The sequence below is a fragment of the Aulonocara sp. 'chitande type north' Nkhata Bay genome, linkage group LG3, assembly GCF_057382095.1.
Source record: "Aulonocara sp. 'chitande type north' Nkhata Bay isolate Kocher_YH1m ecotype deep benthic linkage group LG3, A_spYH_male_GT1.1, whole genome shotgun sequence".
Taxonomy (NCBI): Eukaryota; Metazoa; Chordata; class Actinopteri; order Cichliformes; family Cichlidae; genus Aulonocara; species Aulonocara sp. 'chitande type north' Nkhata Bay.
This window is the reverse complement of record NC_141346.1, coordinates 29,991,580-30,011,166: the sequence shown is the minus strand read 5'-3', so window position 1 is coordinate 30,011,166 and position 19,587 is coordinate 29,991,580. Positions and strand designations below refer to the sequence as shown.

Genomic DNA, 19,587 nt, shown 5'->3' with positions numbered 1-19,587 from the left:
TTGGACATCTATCAATCTAGACATCTGAACCAATTTTGAGGCGGTTTAGTTGGGATCACTGAGAATAAATTTATTTTTGGTAAGACCATCATTTTTATAGCAGAATCCCTTCTCATGAGTGATATGGGTAGACAGTTCCATGTAGCCAGATCACCTTCTACTTACTTTAAAAGTGGGATATGGTTTAATTTAGTCAGATCTGCAAGCTTGGGAGAAACATTAATACCTAAATATTTTATATTTCCTGATAGCAGTGGTGTAGAAGAAGAATTATGGAAGGAGCAATTAATCGGAAGGACTGTAGATTTTGACCAGTTAATTGAGTAATCTGATATTCTTGCAAAAGAGTTTATAAATTCAATCACCCCAGAGATATTGGTTTGTGAGGTTTGGAGAAAAAGTAACACATCATTCGTAGGGATGGGTATCGTTTAGGTTTTATCCGATACCGGTGCCAAATCGGTACTTTTGAAACGGTGCCGGTGCTCAAACGGTGCTCAAACCGGTGCTTAAAGAATGGAGAACACAAAATTGGTCCAAAAACCTCTCATGTTCAGCTGGTTTTTTGTAAAAAGATAGCAATGTTAGCCTTTTCTGCAGCTATGGGGCATATATGGTATCACTCTTGGCTGGAAGCAGTGCTTAAACAACGGAAAAAACACAAACTTTGTCCAAAAACCTCTCATGTTCAGCTGTTTTCCACTTTTTCTTTGGTCATTTTAGCCTTTTTGGCCAGGGTGAAGGGAGCATCTGCCATCAAACAAGAAGACAGCCGCATGTAGCTATGATGATGTTTGCTAGTTCACCTTACATGCATTAATGTAATAACGTGGTTAGCCTACTCAATGTAAATTACACACGAACAACATTAAGCTACTCACGCAGAGAAGAACGGCTGCTGCTGCATCATCATCCGTCATCATTTCTGCTACACTGGCAGGGCTAGGGGCCAGGACTCCATTCTTCGTGTTTTTGGGGGATGTTGCTCCGGGTCCGATAACAGGCAACCCACCCGCAGTAGATGTGCACGGTGTGAGGTCTATTCTCGCAGCAAGCTATCAAATACGACGCATTTCTCGGCTTTAAAAAAAAAAAAACGCTATGCGTCGCCAGGTGTTTCATCAGATTTGAGGTGTTACCTCCTTTGACAGTATCACAGTATCAGCTTAAAGCACTTGTTGCAGGCTGCTGAGTTTGCATATTTTGCTGTGAAGTACAGCCAGACTTTTGACCGCTTCGTCTTGGGCATTTTTAATCTGTAGCTCTGCTCTAAGAACGTACGTACCTGGACCCGCCTACTATCCTCGGAAACGTAAAATGATTGGCTAGAATCTAAAGTGTATCACAGCTCAGGAAAAAAAAAAGCACCGAAATGTGCGCTGCTTTTCGGTCTGGTTACTACCGTTTATGTCAGAACCGGTGCCATGATGGCACCGGACACCGGTACCCATCCCTAATCATTCGCATAAAGGCTGATTTTATGTTCCACGTTCTTGCATTTTATGCCCTTAATTACTGAATTCTGTCTAATTGCTACTGCTAGTGGTTCAATAAAAATTGCAAACAGTGAAGGGGAGAGTGGGCATCGCTGCCTGGTGCCCCTCAGGAGACAGAAACTGGAGGATGTTTGGTCATTTGTTCTGACACAAGCTGTTGGGGAATTATATAATATTTTTAACCAGTTAATGAAAGAGGATCCAAAACCAAATTTGTGTAAAGTTGCAAATAGAAATTTCCAGTTAACTCTGTCAAATGCTTTTTCTGCATCTAAAGAAAATATTGTAGTTTCAAGGTTTTTACTGTATGAGTAATCTATCAAATTAAGTATTTGTTGATGAGTGCCTACCTTTTATGAAACCAGTTTGGTCAGGATGAATTAAGAGGGGGTTTATTTTCTCTAGTCTCTTTGAGAGAGCTTTGCAGATTATTTTAAGGTCTGCATTTATAAGGGATATTGGACGATAGCTTGAGGGATATAGAGGGTTTTTCCTTGGTTTTAGCAGGAAATTAATGTTTTCAGAATTCATATTTGATCGAAGTCTGCCCTTTTTGTATGGAACGCCAGGACTGCCATAATGAATTAATTAAATACACCATTAAATAATTAATTAAATGTGTCAATAATTAATTAATTAAATGTGTCAATAATTAATTAAAATGTGAATTACATAAATAATTAATTAAATGTGTCAATAATTAATTAATTACATGTGTCATAACTATTTATTTAATTAATTAATTCCAATTTTAATTAATTATTGACACATTTAACTAATGATTTAATGGTGTATTTAATTAATTCATTATGGCAGTCCTGGCGTTCCATATTTTCCTTGATTTCACACAACGTTCTGTAAAAAACTGGTGCTAGAATCGTCCAGAAATCGTCCAAAAAAAAAAAAAAAGTGATGTTAGTACTTTCAGCGTTAACTTTGTTTTAAAGTCTTTAAAATATACACCATTCAATAGTTGACCTTAATCTTACAGAGAATGTGATGATTTTATGGATAATTAAAGTCAGTCATGTTGTTTATTTTTATTATGGTACTTATCATTTGGGATATGTATTACTGTGTGCATACTTTATAAGAACAGATGAGATAAGGAGAGAGGAGATTAAAAAAATCTCTACCTTGCTGGTTCTATCGACGATGAAATGCTCAAGTATCTATGTAGCACGTACGTAATCTAATTCCACAACACAATGTGATGGGGGAAATCAGCTGTGTTTTGATGCCAATTTTATTTCGAATCTGGCGCGAACCGGCGAGCCAGTTCCTGAATCAGTCACATGGTACGGGCTGCCCGCGAGGCCTTGAACGTCACTGCATACGTAATCAAAGAAAGCCTCGATACGCGCTTTACAAAAACTCCCCCAAGATTAGCCGACACACGCTTCGAAGCTTTGACACACAGGACACATCACTACCAGTTGGTGGCGGTAATGAGTCGTTATTGCCAACCGCCGACAAACCACAAAGAAGAAGACGAAGTACTGCGCGTGCACACAGCGGAAAGTAGACTTACCGAGTAATGATTATAGCCACAGTCATCATACTTGTTATCTACGACGGAGACTTTTGTGGTGTGACAAATATAGTGTGACTGTGCTGAGCTTTCTTACTGCTGCCCTTCTGGTCTCCGGCAGATCACGTTTATGTTTCTCATGCGTGATTGGAAAGATATAGGCTCTCGTAGCTCGGACAGCTTGGTCTCTCTCCTAGTCCAACTACAAAGCCGGCCTCCTCCGCTGGGGGATCTTTAGTTCGGGTTATTCTGAGAGGAGATCCAGAGTGAGTACATTATAATTTCTTCCTAAATCGATAACTGACTACAGGGTTTCTCTCTCTTAGCTAATTTAGCTAACTATCTTATCTTATCTTATCTTAATTTTGTTTTCGGCTGTACGTTCTGTTCAGCCCCTGTCATTTTGTCTGCTTGGAGCTTCCAGCAGGACCTTATTTTTTTTTAATCATTTGTGTTCAGCTATTTGTTTTCCTTCAAATGAAGATGTTGTACTGAGTATTATGATTTGATGAGGTGGATAGAATACAACAGATTCCACAATTAATAACAGAATTATGGGCTCAAAATGTGGTCATAAATATTTTGTACTTGTAAAAAAGATTTGTATGTGTAAAAAAAGATTTGTGTGTGCGTAAAAAAGATTTGTATGTGTAAAAAGAATTTGTGTGTGCGTAAAAAAGATTTGTATGTGTAAAAAGAATTTGTGTGTGCGTAAAAAAGATTTGTGTGTGTATAAAAAAAGATTTGTGTGTGTGTAAAAAAAGATTTGTGTGTGGACTTAGAAAAAAAACCCCTGCAAGTTACAAGTACGGATTTTGACCCTATTTTTCTTCCCTTCATCTGATTGGTCAATGTCATGTCAATCACAAATGTAACAATCCAATCAGAGAACAGATGGGTTTGGCTGTCGAGGGGCGCTTTTTTTGAACTGCAGGTCTTTGAAGGGAATAAATGCCCTTTTACATGCCAACCCAGCGTTTTCCTTCATCACCACGAAGGAAAACAGTCTGTGGTCGTCCGAGTTTGGTGATTTTTGTGTCACAGGATTACGTGTTTAATACAGGGACTTCCACAGCCTTTCCAACAGCGCTGCGGACCGCGGGGTGGGGGCGGGCAGTGTTTTGGAAATGACAGTCTTCATTACAAAGCTTTCTTCGTTATGAATTAGCATACATGTTTTTATTGAACATTTGAAGAAGCAGCAAAAAAAAACAAACTCTTGTAGAGGACATAAAGTCAGAGATAGAAAAGACAAGGAGCAGGTGCATCTAGTACAGGTAGAGCTGCTGCAAAAACCCACAGAGCCCAGCAGCCAGCGTAACAAATTCTGGATCCTTTGCTTTTAGTTAGCAGTTAGCATTAGCAGCACATCCTGTGTCCGATGTGAAAGGACTTTTATGCTGCGCACTGTGACTCACAGCAATGGTCCTGGGTCGGCCCTGACTTTGTGTTAAACTAATCCTAAAGTAATAATGGTATTTCTAACCACTGATATACCACAACTTTATCCTTTCAACAGCTACTGAAAGTTAGGGGACCTACCTGCTATCGGATATTTATATAGCGATCCTCCAGCTTCAAACTGTATCACCCTTCAAGGACCTGCAGTTCATAAAAGCGCCCCTCCAACAGCCAAACCCATCTGTTCTCTGATTGGATTGTTACATTTGTGATTGACATGACATTGACCAATCAGATGAAAGAAAGAAAAATAGGGTCAAAATCCGTACTTGTAACTTGCAGGGGTTTTTTTTCTAAGTCCACACACACATCTTTTTTACGCACACACACATCTTTTTTACACACACACACATCTTTTTTACAAGTACAAAATATTTATGACCATATTTTGAGCCCATACAGAATCACCACCAGTAATGTCTTTTAAGATGGCGCTGATCTAACGGCAGGTGTTCCAGATCTACTGGCGTTTAGATCAACTGGCGTTGGTCGAACAGTTGTGTGACAGTCTTGCGTTTCAGGAGCTGCTACCGACAAACCAGCAAAAAAACGCCAAATGTGTCACCTGTGACACTTGTGAGGTTATCTCAAACACACTCCGTCAGTCTTGATGCTGTTGAACAACAAAATGTTTAAAAATGTGGCGAGTTTACCTGGTGATATCCTCATGCGCGACGCGATCGCGAAAACAGCAAACAAGTAATACCACGCCGATGTTGTTCACGGGACAGCAAGAGTAAACGATCGGGAGACTCTTGTCGTTGTTATCGTTCCCCTCGCACGTTTTATTTCTCCGGTCTCAGCGTTTTTGCTCCACAACTACAGCGAGCAGTTTACTTTATGCACTAACATGGAGTCGAGTCAACCAGCGCCACCTCTGGCCAAGTGCCACAGCCTACAGCCAGATCAACTTGTGACACACATCTGCACCACGTCTGAATTCGTTTCATGCACAACACATTTGTACCCTTCAATTGTGTCTGTTTGTGCGTCATGCAAATAAACCTTTGAAAAGAATGAAATGATATCATATATTCCTTATTGGCCTACATTTGTACAAAATTCCAAATTATATACACAAAGTCATAGAAATCACCACTCCAATTGGTCATCATGATTTTAATATTCTCTTTTCCCATAACAATGAAATACACCTTGGACAAATATGACACATCAATATTTCATTAGTGTTGTCGCATCACATCCTGTAAGCAGAGTCTGCCTGTGTCTTTTCCCTGGAAATTAATATTTCCAGCCAATATAGGCAATCCATCAACATGACTTGGGAGTTGGTAGTTATATACAGTCTGTATAAGTGTGGTTAATCTAATGAACATTTGTAAGGAGACGGCAGTTACTGTGAATTCACAGCAGTTACACAGTGATTAGTAATAAACCGAGCCAGTGAGAGTGAGTGGATTTAAGAAAGTCAGTGACTCAGGTGTGTCGCTTGGTTTGTCATCTGTTTGTGAGACTGGAGGAGACGTAGAATCTTTTGTTTTAAATCTTAGTTAGGAAGATTCCTGTTTGAAAACAAGCACTTTTTGTGAGAAATGCAAGAAGTACATCTGCAGAAAGCACACAGTTACATTCTGTCCATCATGTGGACAAAATTGAAAATGTTGAGCATTGAAAAACTGAGAACGTTGGGCAAGTTCAAAAGAAATGTGTTTGTAAGAATGAAAAACCAAATTGTACCTAAAATAGTTATGGAAAGTCTAACAGTTGTATGTCTGTGTTCTACATGTTTATCTGATGGGAAGTAAAGTTGCTATTGTTTTATTGCAGTTTTTTGACAATTCTGAGTGGATTTACACAGTACGGGTCAAAATTCAATTCAATTTTATTTATATAGCGCCAAATCACAACAAAAGTCGCCTCAAGGCGCTTCATAGATACAGAGAAAAACCCAACAATCATATGACCCCCTATGAGCAAGCATTTTGGCAACAGTGGGAAGGAAAAACTCCCTTTTAACAGGAAGAAACCTCCGGCAGAACCAGGCTCAGGGAGGGGCGGCCATCTGCTGCGACCGGTTGGGGTGAGAGAAGGAAGACAGGATAAAGACATGCTGTGGAAGAGAGACAGAGGTTAATAACAGATATGATTCAATGCAGAGAGGTCTGTTAATACATAGTGAGTGAGAAAGGTGACTGGAAAGGAAAAACTCAATGCATCATGGGAATCCCCCGGCAGCCTACATCTATTGCAGCATAACTAAGGGAGGATTCAGGGTCACCTGGTCCAGCCCTAACTATATGCTTTAGCGAAAAGGAAAGTTTTAAGCCTAATCTTAAAAGTAGAGATAGTGTCTGTCTCCTGAATCCAAACTGGAAGCTGGTTCCACAGAAGAGGGGCCTGAAAACTGAAGGCTCTCCCTCCCATTCTACTTTTAAATACTCTAGGAACAACAAGTAGGCCTGCAGAGCGAGAGCGAAGTGCTCTAATAGGGTGATATGGTACTACAAGGTCATTAAGATAAGATGGGGCCTGATTATTTAAGACCTTGTATGTGAGGAGCAGGATTTTGAATTCAATTCTGGATTTAAGAGGAAGCCAATGAAGGGAAGCCAAAACAGGAGAAATATGCTCTCTCTTTCTAGTCCCTGTCAGTACTCTTGCTGCAGCATTTTGGATTAGCTGAAGGCTTTTCAGTGAGTTTTTTGGACATCCTGATAATAATGAATTACAGTAGTCCAGCCTGGAAGTAATAAATGCATGAACTAGTTTTTCAGCGTCACTCTGAGACAGGATATTTCTAATTTTAGAGATGTTGCGCAAATGGAAGAACGCAGTCTTACATATTTGTTTAATATGTGCATTGAAGGACATGTCCTGGTCAAAAATGACTCCAAGGTTCCTCACAGCGTTGTTGGAGGCCAAGGTAATGCCATCCAGGGTAAGAATCTGGTTCGATACCATATTTCTAAGATTTTCAGGGCCGAGTACAATAACCTCAGTTTTATCTGAATTAAGAAGCAGAAAGTTAGCGGCCATCCAGGTCTTTATGTCTTTAAGACATTCCTGCAGTTTAACTAATTGGTGTGTGTTATCTGGCTTCATGGATAGATAGAGCTGGGTGTCATCTGCATAGCAGTGAAAATGTATGCTATGTCTTCTAATGATACTGCCTAAGGGAAGCATGTATAATGTAAACAGAATTGGTCCTAACACTGAACCCTGTGGAACTCCATAATTAACCTCAGTGTGTGAAGAGGACTCTCCATTTACATGCACAAATTGGAGTCTATTAGATAGATATGATACAAACCACTGCAGTGCAGTACCTGTAATACCTACAGCATGTTCTAATCGCTCTAATAGGATATTATGGTCAACAGTATCGAATGCTGCGCTAAGGTCTAGCAGGACAAGCACAGAGATGAGTCCACTGTCAGAGGCCATAAGAAGATCATTTGTAACTTTCACTAAAGCTGTTTCTGTGCTGTGATGAGCTCTGAAACCTGACTGAAACTCTTCAAATAAACCATTCCTCTGCAGATGATCTGTTAGCTGTTTGACAACTACTCTTTCAAGGATTTTTGATATGAAAGGAAGGTTGGAGATTGGCCTGTAATTAGCTAAGACTGCTGGGTCTAGAGATGGCTTTTTAGTAAAGGTTTAACTACAGCCAGCTTGAAGGCCTGTGGTACATAGCCGATTATTAGAGATAGGTTGATCATATTTAAGATCGAAGAATTAATTAATGGCAGGACTTCTTTGAGCAGTTTTGTAGGAATGGGGTCTAAAAGACCCGTTGATGGTTTGGAGGAAGTAATTATTGAAGTTAACTCAGAAAGATCAAATGGAGAAGAAGAGTCTAACTTAACATCAATGGTACTAAGAGCAGCTGTAGATAATATTACATCTGTGGGATGATTATTGGTAATTTTTTCTCTAATGATAAAACTTTTATTTGTGAAGTAGTTCATGAAGTCATTACTAGTTAACGTTAAAGGGGTGGTTGGCTCAAAAGAGCTCTGGCTTTTTGTCAGCCTGTCTACAGTGCTGAAGAGAAACCTGGGGTTGTTCTTATTTTCTTCAGTCAGTGATGAATAGTGTTACGTCCCCCCCAAAGGGGTCTAGGCATGCGAGTGAGGGGACCAGTAACAAATGAGTCCAGAACAGAATGAAAGGAAAACAGACAGGTGTTCTTAGTAAATAACATACTCTTTATTGTAGATAATCATAACATAAGGAGCCGGCAACGCCGTATTACCAATAACATGCCGAAAAAAGGTGGCAACAACAAAGAACACAACAACCAAACAAAAACTCCACACCACGAGGAGGCACTTCCAGGGGCCCACAAGCTCACCCTGTCACTAACAGTAGCTGGCTTTACTGCTGCCAAGGCCCACAAGCCCACACTACTCACGTAAAGCAGCTATACTGCTTCCACAACTCCACACTTCAGGCAGGCTACCTACACACCAAGCAGAGACACCCCACACCCTGCTCACAGCTCATCCCCAGCTTATATGACCTCAGAGAGGTGATTGCTGACTGGGCCCAGGTGGTAAGTGAGTCCAATGAGCAGCAGCTGTGTCCTGGGGAGAGAGAGAGAGCAAGAGAGAGACAGAGGGGTGGAGCAAAAGAGGAGGAGGCGGAGAAAAACACCACGCCCACACAAGGGCAGTATCAGGAGGCCCAGCTAGGGCCATAACAAATAGTAAGATGTTCTGGCTTTGCGGAGGGCTTTCTTATAAAGCAGCAAACTATTTCTCCAGGCTAAATGATGATCTTCTAGATTTGTGACACACCATTTCCTCTCCAGATTACGAGTCATCTGCTTTAGGGTACGTGTTTGAGAATTATACCACGGAGTCAGGTACTTCTGATTAGAGACCTTAGTTTTCACAGGAGCTACAGTATCCAGAGTCGTACGTAGTGAGGAGGTGAAATTATTAACAAGATAATCGACCTCTGTTGGGGTAGCGTTCAGATAGCTGCTCTGCTGTGTTGGTACAGGGCATTGGAGATGATAACAGTGGGTGGATTATATTCTTAAACTTAGTTACAGCGCTTTCAGAAAGACATCTACTCTGATAAACGTCTACTCTCCACTGCTGTGTAATCAATTATTGTAAATGTAAATGTTATCAGGAAATGATCAGACAGGAGAGGGTTTTCAGGAAACACAGTTAAATGTTCAGGTTCTATGCCATATGTTAAAACAAGATCTAGAGTGTGATTAAAGTGGTGGGTGGGTTCTTTTACATTTTGAGAGAAACCAATTGAGTCTAATAACAGATTAAATGCCATGTTGAGGCTGTCATTTTTAGCATCTACATGGATGTTAAAATCACCCACAATAATTATTTTATCTGAGCTCAGAACTAAATTAGATATAAAGTCTGAGAAATCAGACCGAAACTCTGTGTAAGGCCCAGGTGGACGATAGATGATAACAAATAAGACTGGTTTCTGAGTTTTACAGCTGGGGTGGACAATGTTAAGCATCAGGCTTTCAAATGAATTAAAAGTCTGTCTTGGTCTTTCATTAATTAATAGGCTGGTGTGGAAAAATTGCTGCCACACCGCCCCCTCGGCCTGTGCTTCGAGATTTCTGGTAGTTAGAATGACTCGAGGGTGTTGATTCATTTAAACTAACATAATCATCCTGCTGCAACCAGGTTTCTGTAAGGCAGAGTAAATCGATTTGTTGATCAATTATTAAGTCATGTACTAACAAAGACTTGGAGGAGAGAGACCTAATATTTAATAATCCACATTTCACTGTTTTACTCTTTGGTTCAGATGTGGATACTGTATTGTTCTTTCTTTGTAATTGTTTATGTTTAAGTTGTTTGTTTATAAATTTGTCCATATTTCTAGAAATGAGAGCTGCTCCATCCAAAGTGGGATGGATGCCGTCTCTCCTAACAAGACCAGGTTTCCTCCAGAAGGTTTGCCAATTATCTATGAAGCCCACATCGTTTCTGGGAAACCACTCAGACAGCCAGCAATTTAAGGAGAACATGCGGCTAAACATGTCACTCCTGGTCTGATTGGGGAGGGGACCAGAGAAAACTACAGAGTCCGACATTGTTTTGGCAAAGTTGCACACCGATTCAATATTGATTTTAGTGACCTCCGATTGGCGTAACCGGGTGTCATTACTGCCGACGTGAATTATGATTTTACTGAATTTACGTTTACCCTTAGCCAGCAGTTTTAAATTTCCTTCATTGTCGCCTGCTCTGGCCCCTGGAAGACAATTGACTATGGTTGCCAGTGTCTCTAGCTTCACATGTCTGAGAACAGAATCGCCAACTACCAGAGTTTGACCCCCGGCGGGTGTGTCGCCGAGTGGGGAAAAACGATTAAACACATGAACGGGTTGGTGGTGTACCTGGGACTTCTGTTTAGGACTATGCTTCCTCCTCACCGTGACCCAGCCGCCCTCTTTCCCCCAGCTGCTTGGGATCTGCCGGGGAACAGCTAGCGGGGCCTACGCTATCTTCGGCTGCACCAGCTACAGGGGCCTGGCTAGCTACGGGTGAATGAAGGGTGCGAAGCCGAGTCTCCAATTCAGTAATCCTGGCCTCCAGAGCTGCAAATATGCTACATTTGTTACAGATATCATTACTGCTAAAGGAGGCCAAGGAGTAACTAAACATCTGACACAATGAGCAAGAAAGTGCAGGAGGGACAGGTGAAGTAGCCATGGTGCTAATGAGTCAGCTACGAGCTAAGCTAAGCTAGCGAGACAGTACAGAGACAGTGAGTGAATACTTTGGCTATAAATTAGGTAGTGAGTACACAGAAAGTGTGCTTCGGATGAAGCACGTGAAGATTATACTATGAAAGAAGAATGTATTTAAAAGTTGTTAATTAAATTGCTAGGCAAATAAGCTACTCAGAAACACCACTGTGTTTGAGCAGGAACAGGAAGTGATACTCTACCGCAGAGCAAGCGAACACCAAGTGACCCGCAACAAAATCAATGTCATTTTTTTGTTCTTCAACATAATACAAGGGTTCATTTCCAAAACTTGCTTATGATCTTCAATTTGTAGCAGATCCACTATCACACAGCAGCTGGACCAGTTTCAAATGGAGGTCAGTCCACTACTGCCACCTGTGGCCAAGTGCCACAGCCTACTACTAGATTAACTTGTGACACATCTGCACCTGCTGCTATGATCACATTGAGTAGAGGCTGAGTGGCTGCACTAACCCCTGGTACATCCAAATCTACCCACAAACATGTTGAAAGATGCAATCCCAGCAATGTGGATTGTCAACACTAAAAACAATCAGTAAGCAAAGACAACAGGGATCACTTTTTTCTGTTTATTTAGCACCCACAACATTTGTAGTCTCCTTCTGCACAGGGGAAGTCCACACACACTGTGTGGTACCACTTTCCACAGAAGGTGCATTCAGTCTGCAAGATTGAATGAGATTGTCAGAGTCATTGTCTGACTGTTTATTACTGATCACCTGCTGTACATTCACAGTAACTGCCATCTCCTTACAAATGTTTATTAGATTAACCACACTTATACAGACTGTATATAACAACCAACTCTAAAATGTTTGCTCGCAGAGAAAAGACGCAGACAGACTACGCTAACGACATGTGATGTTACAACAATAGTGAAATATTAGGGTCATTTCATTCATTTCAAAGGTTTATTTGCATGACGCACAAACAGACACAATTGAAGGGTACAAATTAGGGCTGCCACAAACGATTATTTTGATAGTCGACTAGTCACCGATTATTTTTGCGATTAGTCGACTAATCAGATCATGCATCCATTGGACGTAAAACGTACAGCTTATTGCACCAGCAGCATCTGCTCTTATATAACTATCATTAGCTTACAGCTTTAAGTGTTTAAGGTATGTGCTAACTAAAAATAAAGACAAGATGATAGTTTATTAAATTTGAATGAAATTTGCAGATTGTTTCAGTGAAGTTTAATAAACTCCTTGCTATCTAAAATATAACAGGACACCGGAGTAAATTCTCGAGCATCTCACACTTCTGATAATCAGCTGTCTGCTTGACGTTTATTCAGCTGTGTAAAAACTATAACTTTAATCTCAGCCAATCCGATTTACTCAGGAACAAATAAAATACTGAAAAAAGCCAAACAATAACATTTTTAAGTTCTCTAAGTGACTTGTATATCATGTTTAACCTGAGTAGCGAAAGACGGCGGTGGGTTTGAAAACGATTTGCCGGAAGTCCGGTGTTCTCATGGCTCTAGTTAGCCTAGCCCCCGGCTCGCTATCGAGCTAGTGGGTAACAGACGTCTCCGAAAACGTCGGAGCGCTTTTGAAAATATGTGGTGTCTTGATAAACTGAGCAGATATTTGAGGTTTACACAGCTACATTCTCGTCTGAAAATATGTTAAACGTCTATTTTGTGACCCAGAAAGAATAATAAGAGTAATATTAAAACGAACTAGGTGCCGCCATTGTTGGAAACTGAGCAGGGCCGTGCTATGAATTCTGGGACAGTTTCTTCTTCTTCGGCGTTTAATGGCAGCTGGCATCCTTGTACATGCAGTGCTGCCATCTTCTGTTTCAGTCCGTTATTACACTCTTAAATCCTACTACTTAGTCCTGCGTCTTTCAGGATCTTACAAAGCTTCAAACGACGCGTCGACTATTAAATTAGTCGTCGACGAGTTTGATAGTCGACGTAATCGTGACTAGTCGACCAATTGTGGCAGCCCTAGTACAAATGTGTTGTGCATGAAACGAATTCAGACGTGGTGCAGATGTGTGTCACAAGTTGATCTGGCTGTAGGCTGTGGCACTTGGCCAGAGGTGGCGCTGGTTGACTCGACTCCATGTTAGTGCATAAAGTAAACTGCTCGCTGTAGTTGTGGAGCAAAAACGCTGAAACCGGAGAAATAAACCGTACGAGGGGAACGATAACGACGACAAGAGTCTCCCGATTGTTTACTCTTGCTGTCCCGTAAACAACATCGGCGTGGTATTACTTGTTTGCTGTTTTCGCGATCGCATCGCACATGAGGATATCACCAGGTAAACTCGCCACATTTTTAAACATTTTGTTGTTCAACAACATCAAGACATTTGGCTTTTTTTTTTTTTTTTTCTTTTGCTGGTTTGTCGGTAGCAGCTCCTGAAACGCAAGACTGTCACACATCTGTTCGACCAACGCCAGTTGATCTAAACGCCAGTAGATCTGGAACACAGGCTGTTGTAGCAGCTGTCTTCATAAGCGCCCCCCTCCCCCCCCTTCTTTTTGTTCCTACTATCCAGTATTTATCCATCATAACTCTGTTTCTACACTCAGTGTGTGCATGTTGTTTGTTGTATATTTCCTGCTATGAAAACTTAGTTTTCCTCTGGGATTAATAAGGTTTTTCTGATTCTGATGTTTGTGATGTTAGTACGAGGCACAATAATGCTACACAATACAATGGTCTGCAGTAGTGCCTTATAATAATACAATAAATTTAACTGGCTTAAATATAAAAATCTTTTTGCTGTCACAGGCGACTGGCAGCAGGCGAAGAGTCTGCAGGAGGAGCATCTCAGCACCTGTAGTCAGAAACATTGGTTCTTCACTGAAGGTGACAAAGAAAAATCGCCAACATTATTCTACAGACATTAATTGGTTGTTATTTTAATAATAATAATAACATCTAATTCTGTACACAGTGACATTTTGCCTGTTTATCCCAAATGAGAGACAAATCACTGCTGAAAAAAAATAATGTTCTCAACCTGCTTACATTAAATCAATGGATGGATGAAATTAGCCGTTTTTAACCCTCCCGAAAATAAGCTTCTCAAGGATCAGTTTTTGGTCCTGTATTTTTTTTTAACCTTTACACACTCTACATGTTGTATAATAAAGTATCTATTAATATGTTCTAGTGTTGCACATGATACATTTTTCACAGCTGATACACAGTTGTGCTTTATTTCCTTTGATAATCTCTGATAGCGTATTTTGTAAATAGTATTACATCCTCTGCACACTTTGGCTGCTCTGAAAAAGAAGGCAACAAACCAGAGAAGTTTGACTCCCTGGAAGAACTTATAAGTACACCTACACTGAAGACTAATTCATGCTTCTTTTGACCTGAACAAGAAAAAGCCCTCTATAAAGTTATGAAATCTTAGTAAATGAGGAAAACAGGAACAGCTCTGTAGCCAGGCTGACTAAGCCACCGGTCTAATGTTTGGACACACCTTCTCATGATTTTTCTGTTTTATAATGACTTTTTACATTATAGATTCTAATTGAAACCATCAAAACTCCAAATGAACACATATGGAATTAGGAGACAAAAAAATGTTAAATAACTCAAAACATACTCAGATTTTAGATTCTTAAAAATGTTAGATTCTTTAAAATAGCCATCCCTTGTATTGATTACTATTTTTCACACTGTGTGTGTGTGTGTGTGTGTGTGTGTGTGTGTGTATAGATTAGGGCTGCCACGATTTGTCGACTAGTCACGATTACGTCGACTATCAAAATCGTCGACGACTGATTTAATAGTCGACGCGTCGTTTGAAGCTTTGTAAGATCACAAAAGACGCAGGACTAAGTAGTAGGATTTAAGAGTGTAATAATGGACTGAAACAGAAGATGGCAGCACTGCATGTACAAGGATGCCAGCTGCCGTTAAACCCCGAAGAAGAAGAAGAAGCAGCTGTGTCCCAGAATTCATAGCGCGGCCCAGCTTAGTTTCCAACAATGGCGGTAGCTAGTTAGTTTTAATATTACTTTTATTATTCTTTCTGGGTCACAAAATAAACGTTTAACATATTTTCAGGCGAGAATGTAGCTGTGTAAACCTAAATATCGGCTCAGTTTATCAGGACACCACATATTTTCAAAAGCGCTCCAACGTTTTCGGAGACGTCTGTTACCCACTAGCTCGATAGCTAGCCGGGGGCTAGGCTCATTAGCGCCGTTAGAACACCGGACTCCCGGCAAATTGTTTTCAAACCCACCGCCGTCTTTCGCTACTCAGGTTAAATATATATGAGTCACTTAGATAAATTAAAAATGTTGTTGTTTGGCTTTTTTTTTTTTTTTTTGTATTTTATTTGTTCCTGAGTAAATCGGATTGGCTGAGATTAAAGTTATAGTTTTTACACAGCTGAATGAACGTCAAGCAGACAGCTGATTATCAGAAGTGTGAGATGCTGGAGAATATACTCCGGTGTCCTGTTATATTTTAGATAGCAAGGAGTTTATTAAACTTTACCGAAACAATCTGCAAATTTCATTAAAACTGAATAAACTATCATCTTGTCTTTATCTTTAGTTAGCACCTTAAAAGCTTAAAGCTGTAAGCTAATGATAGTTATATAAGAGCAGATGCTGCTGGTGCAATAAGCTGTACGTTTTACGTCCAGTGGATGATGATCTGATTAGTCGACTAATCGCAAAAATAATCGGTGACTAGTCGACTATCAAAATAATCGTTTGTGGCAGCCCTAGTATAGATATATGTATGTATATGTACACTAAATAGGTTTTGTGAAGCGCATGTCACTGTTTTAGTTCTTTGTCATCATAGGCAAAAGAAGGGGAAGTGTGCTGAAACCTCTCCAAATTTATGACCTCAACAAAAACCAACCAATGCCAGCAAGTACAGATGAATGAGTTGTGATCCCTGTGGAGAAGACTTTCATCACTATGAAGAAGGCCAGAAGACGCCAGCGCATTGACAGTGGAGACAGAAGCTTCATGTGCAATCAGTGTGGAAAGACTTTCACTGAGAATGGCAACTTAAAAAGACATCAGCTCGTCCACACTGGCATTAAACCATTCAGCTGCGAGCAGTGTGGACAGGCTTTCAACCAAAATAGCAAGTTAAAAAAACACCAGCTTCTCCACACTGGATTTAAACCATTTAGCTGTGATCAGTGTGGAAAGGCTTTTACTGAAAATGGCAACTTAAAACAACATCAGCTCGTCCACACTGGCATTAAACCATTCAGCTGCGATCAGTGTGGAAAGACTTTCACTCAGAATAGCAGCTTAAAAAAACATCAACTCATCCACACTGGCATTAAACCATTCAGCTGCGATCAGTGTGGAAAGACTTTCACTCAGAATAGCAGCTTAAAAAAACATCAACTCATCCACACTGGATTAAAACCATTTAGCTGTGATCAGTGTGGAAAGGCTTTTACTGAAAATGGCAACTTAAAACAACATCAGCTCGTCCACACTGGCATTAAACCATTCAGCTGCGATCAGTGTGGAAAGACTTTCACTCAGAGTGGCAGCTTAAAAAAACATCAACTCATCCACACTGGATTTAAACCATTCAGCTGCGATCAGTGTGGAAAGTTTTTTACTCATAGTAACTGTTTAAAAGAACATCAGCTCATCCATACTACAGATAAACCATTCACCTGTGATCTGTGTGGAAAGTCTTTTACTCATAGTAAAAGCTTAAAAGATCATCTTCTCATCCACACTGGAATTAAATCATTTGTCTGTGGTCAGTGTGGAAAGGCTTTTACTCATATTACAAATTTAAAACAACATCAGCTCATCCACACTGGAATTAAACCATTCAGCTGTGATCAGTGTGGAAAATCATTTACTCGGCGTAGAAACTTAAGAAAACATCAGCTCCTCCACATTGGATTGAAACCATTCAGCTGTGATCAGTGTGGAAAATCTTTTAGCTGCATGAGTTCCTTGAAAGAACATCAGGCCATCCACACTGGCATTAAACCATTTGTCTGTTGTCAGTGTGGAAAGGGTTTTCGTCGCATGGATACTTTAAAAAATCATCAACTAATCCACACTGGAGTTAATTAATTTTTTATTGGTCAGTGCTGAAATGCGGCCAATTCTATGTAAACATTTTAAAAAATCAGATTGTTCACACTGCAATTGTAGCGTGTATTGAATTTGTGGAATTTCTTTCGTATTGTATTGTATATTGTAATATTTGATGTTTATTTCTATTTATGTTCTTTTAATTGTTTTTCTGCTTGATCTAATATTTGTCATTTCTAGTCTTTAGGTTCTGTTATCATGCCTCCCCTCTTTTTCACATTCTGTGTTTTGTCAGCAGTGGCAGTCCTAGCCTGTTTGGTGCCCTGGGCGAACACCCTCTCTGCCCCACACCCACAGATAACATATATGTATGTTTTCATGTGTATATATGTATATTAAAGATTGTACATGCATATAAAACATATCTTACTGTAAAAACTGTTGCTGGAACCATATCGAATTTAGCCAGATAAACACAAACACACGCATCTATCTATCTATGAAGAGAGAGAGTATGCATAGTTTTCAAATTTTGTACAAACAGCCATTATAATCCATCAGACAATGAGAATAGGACAAATCAACAACCGACAATGACAACAAAGTCCAAGATTGCATAAGGTCAGTGCTATCTTCTATGCCAGAGGTTCCCAACCCCCGGGCCTCGGACCGGTACCGGTCCGTGAGTCGTTTGGTACCGGGTCGCAAGAGTTGAGGCTCAGGTGTGAAATGTATGGTTTTCAGGGTTTTTAGCGTTATTTTCTTATCGTTAACTCGGTTTTCCTGGGTCTTTCCACGTGTGTTATGAATAAATCTTCTGTTTTTCAATACCGGCACTAGTTTTATTTTGTTGTATTTATCCGCAACACCTTAAAGACCGGTCTGTGAAAATATTGTCGGGCAGTCGATGGTGGCTCAAGAGTTGGGAGTTCGCCTTGTAATCGGAAGGTTGCTGGTTCGAGCCCCGGCTTGGACAGTCTTGGTCGTTGTGTCCTTGGGCAAGACACTTCACCCGTTGCCTACTGGTGGTGGTCAGAGGGTGAATGTATGTGTGAATGGGTGGATGACTGGATGTGTAAAGCGCTTTGGGGTCCTTAGGGACTAGTAAAGCGCTATATAAAATACAGGCCATTTACCATTTACCATAAACTGGTGCGTGGCGCAAAAAAGGTTGGGGACCACTGCTCTATGCTGTTGCAAGCTGGGGCAGCAGGTTGAGGGTCACAGATGCCAACAGACTAAATAAACTGATCCACAAGGCCAGTAATGTTGGACTCCGTTAGGGTGGTGTCTGAAGGCAGATGTTGTTCAAGATAAAGACAGTCATGGATAATACTTCCCACCCACTCCATGACATACCAGCTAGTCACAGGAGCACTTTCAGTGAGAGACTGAAGCTGTGTCCCAAAACGTCGGCAGCATCCTCCGGAGGCCGCATTTGAAGGCCGATTACATCACAGCCAGGCGACGAAGGCTGTCCCAATTCGTCGACTCCTTCAAATGCAGCTGACAAATGCGTCTTTCATTTCCCCGAATTTGAAGGATGGGTCGGATGTGTGCTTCGTGGCAAACCATAACCCAGAATTCATAGCGCGGCCCAGTCAAATTTCAGCTGACAATAATGGCGGCCGCTACTAAGTTTGAAAATTACTCTTATTAATCTTTCTGGGCCACAAAATAAACTTTTAACATGTTTTAAGGCGAGAAAGTAGCTGTGTAATTTACAAATATCTGGTTGGTTTATCAAGACATTACATATTTGCAAAAGTGTGCCGACGTTTTCGGAGATGTCTGTTACCCACCAGCTCGATAGCAAGCCGGGGGGTTCAATGGTCACTCCAGCCGGCAAGAGCAGCGGACTCCCGGCTTTATCGTTTTCAGACCCACGCTCTTTTGCTACTCAGGTTAAACATGATATAAGTCACTCAGATAACTTAAAAATGTAATTTTTTGCCTTTTTTGGGTGTTTTATTTGTTCTGGAGTAAATCGGTTTGGCTGCGATCAAAGTTATTAGATTATTAGATTAAATAAAACTTTATTAATCCATCGAGTGGGTTCCTCTGGGATTTTCACACAGCTGAATAAATGTTAAACAGAAAACTGATTAAACAGAAGTGTGAGACGGTCGAGAATTTACGTCAGTGTCCTGTTATATTTTAGATAGCAAGGAGCAGACGGCCGAGTTTATTAAACTCCACCAAGACAGTGGTGACGCAAATCTGAAGGCTAGACCATCCCATTTCACAGCCTCGCACTTCTGGCCTTCTCGGTCTTTGAAGGACCCAGCCCACGTAGACCGCGAAGGCTGGGTCCTCCGAAGGATGCAGCCAACGTTTTGGGACA

At 40.7% G+C, this 19,587-nt stretch overlaps 1 protein-coding gene across 1 annotated transcript; it reads left to right on the top strand.

Annotated features, from left to right (window-relative positions):
* The first annotated feature begins 2,863 nt into the window (after nt 1-2,863).
* On the top strand, nt 2,864-18,379 carry LOC147335081 (uncharacterized). The gene is made up of 3 exons (XM_086275932.1): nt 2,864-3,293; nt 13,978-14,055; nt 16,024-18,379. The coding sequence occupies exon 3, from the start codon at nt 16,143-16,145 to the stop codon at nt 17,280-17,282; it is 1,140 nt and encodes a 379-aa protein (XP_086132058.1). The 5' UTR covers nt 2,864-3,293; nt 13,978-14,055; nt 16,024-16,142; the 3' UTR covers nt 17,283-18,379.
* Nucleotides 18,380-19,587: the final 1,208 nt, after the last annotated feature.